The sequence below is a fragment of the Dromiciops gliroides genome, chromosome 1, assembly GCF_019393635.1.
Source record: "Dromiciops gliroides isolate mDroGli1 chromosome 1, mDroGli1.pri, whole genome shotgun sequence".
Classification (NCBI taxonomy): Eukaryota; Metazoa; Chordata; class Mammalia; order Microbiotheria; family Microbiotheriidae; genus Dromiciops; species Dromiciops gliroides.
Window position 1 is genome coordinate 536,878,854 of NC_057861.1, and position 6,406 is coordinate 536,885,259.

Below are 6,406 nucleotides of genomic sequence, written 5' to 3' on the forward strand. Positions count from 1 at the left end.
TTGTTCGGTGCCAGTCACTGTATGACATCCTGAAGATATGAATGCCAAAGTGAGCAGTCTCTGCTTCCAAAGAGCTTATGTTCCATTGGGAAAATATATATGTTCACAGATAAATAAATGCAAGATATTTACAATAATAATGACAGCATTTACATAGTACCTCCTATATGGCAGCTTTAACACAGTGTGCTAAACCTTTTACAAATATCATCTCATTTGATGCTCACAATAACCCTGGGAGATAGGTGCTAATTATAAAATAAGCATTTATTAAGCACCTACTATATGCTAGGCATTGTACTAGGCACCTTGAATAAAAATACATAGAACAAAACAATGCCTGGTCTCAAGGAGTGTGCATTCTTATATAAGCCCAGTTGGATGTTGAAGGTTAATGTTCCTCCCATTCCATCCTGTCTCAGGCCCTGTACAGGAAGCCAGTTGTCCATAAGTTATAGAAAACTCTCAACAGGCCCTCACTGGAAGCATCCTAGGGAACAGGGGAGACCAGATGATTTCAGAAAGCCTGTCCCATTCCTGTAACCATAAAGTATGATGTTCCTCCCCGTTCCAAAGTTGGCATCTTATGCAAATAACTTAAGTGACTTCCACAATCCTGTTCTTCCCTGCCCGGCCTTCCCTCCCATACACCTGTGGCATCACCCAATAAATAACTGAGCTCTAGGTTTCTCTGATCTGGACAGGAGAATTTCAGAGCTAGAAGGGACCTTGGAGTTCATATTGTCCAACCCCCTTATTTTGCAAACTGAAATGAGTGATCCTGGACAAGTCACCTTACCTTGGACTTTCCCTTTCTCATCTGTAAAATAGAGACATTAATACTTGCACTACTGAGTAGCGACTGTGTAAGAAAAGTGCTTTGTAGACTTGTAAAAGGGCTATCAAAATGCGAGGCTTTGTTGTTATCACTGATTTACTGAATGCTATTATGGGGAAGATGCAGTGTGGTATTTGTACAAAGACGTCGTTTCAGACCTGAGACTTCATTGGTGGAAAGAACTGTTGGTATGGAAACCCCCCTCCACTACTGCATGCTTAATATGTCTGCAATTTAAAGTCTTCTAGAGCCAAGTGGCCACTGAGTGGAGCTGAGTTACCTGCCTAGGCTCACAAAGGTAGAATGGGTCAGAGACAAGATGTTCAATCATCTTCCTGATTTATCTTCCGCATAAAGGGAAAGTTGCATTTTTCTCCAGCCTGCTATGGGCCAGGCACTGTGCTAAGCACTTAAAAATATTATTTGTTGCTCACAACAAACTTTGAGAGGCAACTACTGTTATGACCTCCACTTTACACCTAAGGAAACTGAGGCAAAGAGAGGTTAAGTGACTCACCCAGGGTCACACAGCTAGCAAGTGTCTGAGGCCAGATTTGAAGTCAGGTTTTCCTGACTCTTGACCCAGAACTCTATGCACAGTTCCACCAGCATGCCTTTAAAAGCATGAAGGCTTTTCTGGTCTCCCCTCAAGTGTTAGCACCCTCCCTTCCAAACTCTCTTATATTTAGTGATTTTGTACATATGTATATTTATTTGCTTTATATTTATATATGTGTGTGTGTGTGTATTTGTCTCCTCCATTGGTTGCTTAGTGTTATACTTAAAATGTACTCTTATCCTTAATGCCTGGCACATAGTAGGGCCTTTAATAAATCCTTGTTGACTGTTTGGTTTTCTCCACCCCCCCCACACCCCCTTGCCCCAGGATGCCTTTGCCAGAGGGGAGGTTTTCATTGGCAGTAAGGAAAACAGCTACACGGTGCTGGAGGGCCTGCCCCCTTCCACCCAGGGCCACCACTGGCAGCACGGGGTCACCATCGTCACCCCCGATCGAAAGTTCCTCTTCGCCTGTGAGACAGAAGGTGACCAGCGGGAATGGATCGCAGCCTTTCAGAAAGTGATTAATAGGCCAATGCTGCCTCAAGAGTATGCAGGTGAGAGAGAGAGCAGCCCCTGTTCTTCTATATCTCTGAGGTAACTGGAGCCTTCGGTAGTAGTGCAAGGATGACCTCAGAACAAGCTAGAAAGTGTACTGAGCTCAAGTGTGTGCATATACATACACACACACACCACAAACATACACACACACACACAAATATACACTTTGCACCACAGAGTCAAGGAAAGTCCTTCACAAGGAAAAATTGTCCTTTCCTCCCACCCCCCACCCAAAGGCCCCCAGGCTTCTACCTCATTTCCTGCCCCACCTCCACATGGGGTGGGATCCAGCCCCTCTCAGAAGAATTATTTCTCACTATCCATTTAGCTGCCTAGAGGAGAAGGGATGAGTCAACAAGCATGCTTTTACCTACTTTTTTACCCCCGGCCCTCTTAAAATGTTTCTATTTTATCATCTCATTAAGTCCCCGTGTTCTCCCCCTTTTCATTGGTGAAAGGCAGGGGGATGGGGGTGGTGGTGCTACAATTCCATAACCCTGAGACTGGCTCTGGGAGGCAGGACCCTCCTCTGGGAGTATGGTAGTCATGGAGATGGAGGTCCTGGGTTGAGTGTCTGAGGGGAGCTGAGGTCACCACATCTTGCTTAGGGTGGGTGTTGGCAAGAGGCCTTGAAATTGCATCTTCCCCATTTCCCCTCTGTTTGGGGGCAGTCCAGGTCCCTGGGGTAGGAAGGAGGCAGGAGCACAGGGAGAGAGTATGATTCTTCAAAAACCATTCTCTCTGGGTTTCCAAAATCAAACGGGAACAGCTTTGTTTTGGGGAGACAGGAGCTGTTGGCAAAGCCGAGTGTATGCGAGCAGTCACGGTGTTGTCCTGCTGTTATTGAGCCAGACGTTTTCCTGTCGGACAGGGAGGGCATTGTGTTCCAGTTGTATTGCACTATAACGGGCTGTGTACGTGTGTGTGTGTATGTGTGTGTGTGTGTGTGTTTTTTCTCTTTCAGTGGAAGCCCATTTCAAACATAAACCTTAAAGAGAGATTGACTTTGAGGGATCCAAGGACACAAGATTCTGTTTACAGAGCGACCTGGTTTTATTTGACATGTAAAAAGGAAAGAGGAAAAAAACAACAACAACAGACAAGCATCCACCTGATCATGTTGGAAGCCAACATGGGAGTGGGTTGGTGGTGAAGGCAGAGGCCAGAAGACTGACAAAAGAAAATGGAGCAACCTCTTCTCCCTGGAATATCTCCCCTGTTACCAGGGGGCCTGATTTTTTGCAAGCATCTGCTGTTTCCAATGGCTACGTTTTCACCCATGACCATTGTGTATGCCTCACTACGTCAGAAAAGGGATCCTGGCTGACAACCTTACTGCCCTGCATCTACTTTGGGGAGGGAGGGTAGAATCTGAACCCAAGACCTGGGGCTGCTCCTGGGGCTTGATGCCCAATTCTGGTCCCAAGTTCCACCCAAGCCGTTGGACCCAAGTTTCACTTCATGGCAGTGGCTCTGAAGGGGTTCAGGATGAAGGATCTATTTATTGGAAACCTACTTAAGTGGGAGTTCAGACCTAAAGCTGCTTTCTGGGTAGGGAGGCAAAGGGAGGCTGGGGAATTCGCCATGATCCTTAGGAAGCCTCTTCCTTCCATTGGCAAAAGGCAGCCTGCTTGCTTCCTATTTGGGGCTGTGTGAATGCCCTCCAAGATCAGATTTATTTTAGCACAACCCCGGAGTGGATTCTAGAAACGAATCTTGCATATGTTCTAGTCATGGTGAATGATGAGGACATTTATGTGCCAAGAAGTGGAGATGGCATTGGAGTCTTCCTGCCCCAGGAGAAGATTTAGGGAGTACGTGGGGAGTCCAGGCTGGTTTTTATAGAGGTAGATTCCAAGGTTGTGTAAGAACTAATAAGGGGGCAGCTAGGTGGCGCAGTAGATAGAGCACCGGCCCTGGAGTCAGGAGTACCTGAGTTCAAATCCGGCCTCAGACACTTAACACTTACTAGCTGTGTGACCCTGGGCAAGTCACTTAACCCCAATTGCCTCACTAAAAAAAAAAAAGAACTAATAGGAGAGGAACGGTGAGGAAGACAGGAATTTGGTGTAAAATGGGCATCTAAGAGAACACCTCTCTTGTCAGTTTACAGCTAAGAATTAGAAGGTTAAAGGGAGGGAAACCACATATTTTTAAGGTGTTTGTGTGCTTTTTCATCATGCATACATCCACCTAGGTCGGCTACATCTGTGCAGTTAATTACCGTTGTTCTCAGGTACCCTTGAATTTCTCTCTGTCAAAGGAAAGGAAAGGAAAGGAAAGGAAAGGAAAGGAAAGGAAAGGAAAGGAAAGGAAAGGAAAGGAAAGGAAAGGAAAGGAAAGGAAAGGAAAGGAAAGGAAAGGAAAGGAAAGGAAAGGAAAGGAGAAGAAAGAAAAAGAAAGGAAGGAAGGAAGGAAGGAAGGAAGGAAGGAAGGAAGGAAGGAAGAAAGAAAGAAAAAAAAGAAAAGAAAAAACATGGCAGGAGAGGTGATGCTGGAATCCCCAGGCTACATCTCCTGCTGTATTTGTATTTGTGTGGCCAGTCCAGCACCTCATGCATCAGGACAGGAAATCAGCAAGAAAACGGGCATTTAGGAGATCATCGAGCAGCTTTCTCACCACTCCCTCTCCCCATAGCCAGCTTTAGTCCCTGTGTTTACAAGTTTTCAGCAGCCTCCATAGGTATGATATGGGCATCAATGAAGATGGGAGCTTCCAAGCTGAGAAGTCCTAGAAGCTTGGACTAGATTGGGCTACTCTTCCAGGTCAGCAGTACCCTAGCTGCCCTTATTTTTTTGTTTGTTTTCTGTTTTGTTTTTTCATTTCCTCCAGCCTCTTCACCCATCCTCACAACCAATAATTAGTAGATGTTCTACACCTCCCATGGGATTATTTGGTGCTTTGACGTAGTCCTCTTTCTGCTGCTTCATTTGGGAAAAGGTGGTTGAAAGTAGGACAGGACTTAGGACCTCAGTAAGGACTGTGTGTAGACAGTGGGCCCAGAATCAGTGAATCTTCTGTTTTTGTTCAGTTCATGTGCATGTACCAATGGACACAGAGAGATGACATGATTCATCCAGAGATTGCACTGAATTTTAAAGAACAGTTTTTTGACTTTCACACATGTATTTGTTCCTCTAACTTAATCTCGCTGTTCTCCAGGGGTGGATTTCCCTCTTCTCCCAAACACTCCATTTTCTACTCTCCGAATTCATAAGCTTCCAGTTTTTCAGCAAAACTTCATCCCCCAAGTCCCAGTTAAGCCAGGGATTTGTTGACAACTTCAAAGCTCTGCTCCCTTCCCTAGCTCTTCTTGGTCCCAGCTTGGTATAGATCCTGTTAACTCAGAATTCCATGGGCCTCCCTCACTCACCTCTGCCTCTCTGAAGAGTCTCCTGACCACAGAGCCCATCCCAGGGAAGGGGAGAAGTCAGTCATTTAGCCAAATCAGTTGAAGATGAGTTGCAGTGATTGGTATACTCTTCCTCTTGGTAACCCTGGCCCTGGCCTCTTTTATTGGTGGTGCCCCAGTGACAGGCACATGTTCCAATCTGAATTGCAGAGCTGAGCTCAAGGTTAAAAAGATGATGTGCTTTCCACACCATGGAAGTACCCACAGTTGTCTTTGACATCCTTGACTGGCTCCAGCGTTTAGCACAGTGCCTGGCACATAGTAGGCGCTTAATAAATGTTTTTTGATTGATTCATTGATTTAACTAGACCCAGCTCTTAGTTTTATCAGTTGTGGCAAACCCATCTGCCCTCTGCTATGTTTTACATAGATGGCACCATCCAATCAGACTACAGCTCTCAGCATGTTGTGGCCCCATCTTGTTTTGGCTACCAAAATCCTTGTGTCTTTTACTATAACTGCCTATGACTCCTTTTGGCAAAGGGAAGGGGCTTCTTTACTCCTATTGAATAGAGCAGAATTTTTTTTCTTTTTTTTCCTGCTAATTGAACTCCTTATCCAGCTGACCAGAGCTGGCTTTCAGTCAATCTTTGCTTTTGGAGAATGGACCTTGGGTGGGACGGAGTGGAAGGAGGCATGAAACCAGAGCAGTGGAGATAGCTTATAGCCTCTTCCCTTCATGAACTCTACAATGAAAAGCCAAGTGGGCCTTAGTAGGCAGCGCACCTTCATTCAAGAAATATTTATTGAGAGCCTACTAGGTATGTGGGCTCAGTGCTAACGAAAGGATCCAGAGTAGCTGTGGGTGCTGTCTCCTGGTAGACTTTTGACTAGTTTTGTTTTTCAAACACTTTGGTCAGGGAAAACCCGAGGTCCCCTCAGAAGAACTGAGTGAATGTGGGCATGATTTGGGGGTAGCCAGCTGGCCTGGGCTTGCCTCTCTGCCCCTTTGGGGAAGGAGGCACATATAATTTTGCCATGCAGTTGAACCTAGAGCCCAAGGTCGGTAACTCCTCTTTCTGTCAGGCCAGTGGTG

General features: G+C 45.7%; 1 protein-coding gene across 1 annotated transcript in view; it reads left to right on the forward strand.

The window, feature by feature from the left end:
• ADAP1 (ArfGAP with dual PH domains 1) overlaps positions 1 to 4,319 on the forward strand; it is a 173,471-nt gene extending 169,152 nt beyond the window's left edge. Inside the window, exons 10-11 of the mRNA XM_043986858.1 lie at positions 1,725 to 1,953; positions 2,922 to 4,319. Coding sequence (XP_043842793.1) covers positions 1,725 to 1,953; positions 2,922 to 2,950 — 258 coding nt within the window. The 3' untranslated portion in view covers positions 2,951 to 4,319. The remainder of the gene's footprint in view (positions 1 to 1,724; positions 1,954 to 2,921) is intronic.
• The last annotated feature ends 2,087 nt before the right edge of the window (positions 4,320 to 6,406 follow it).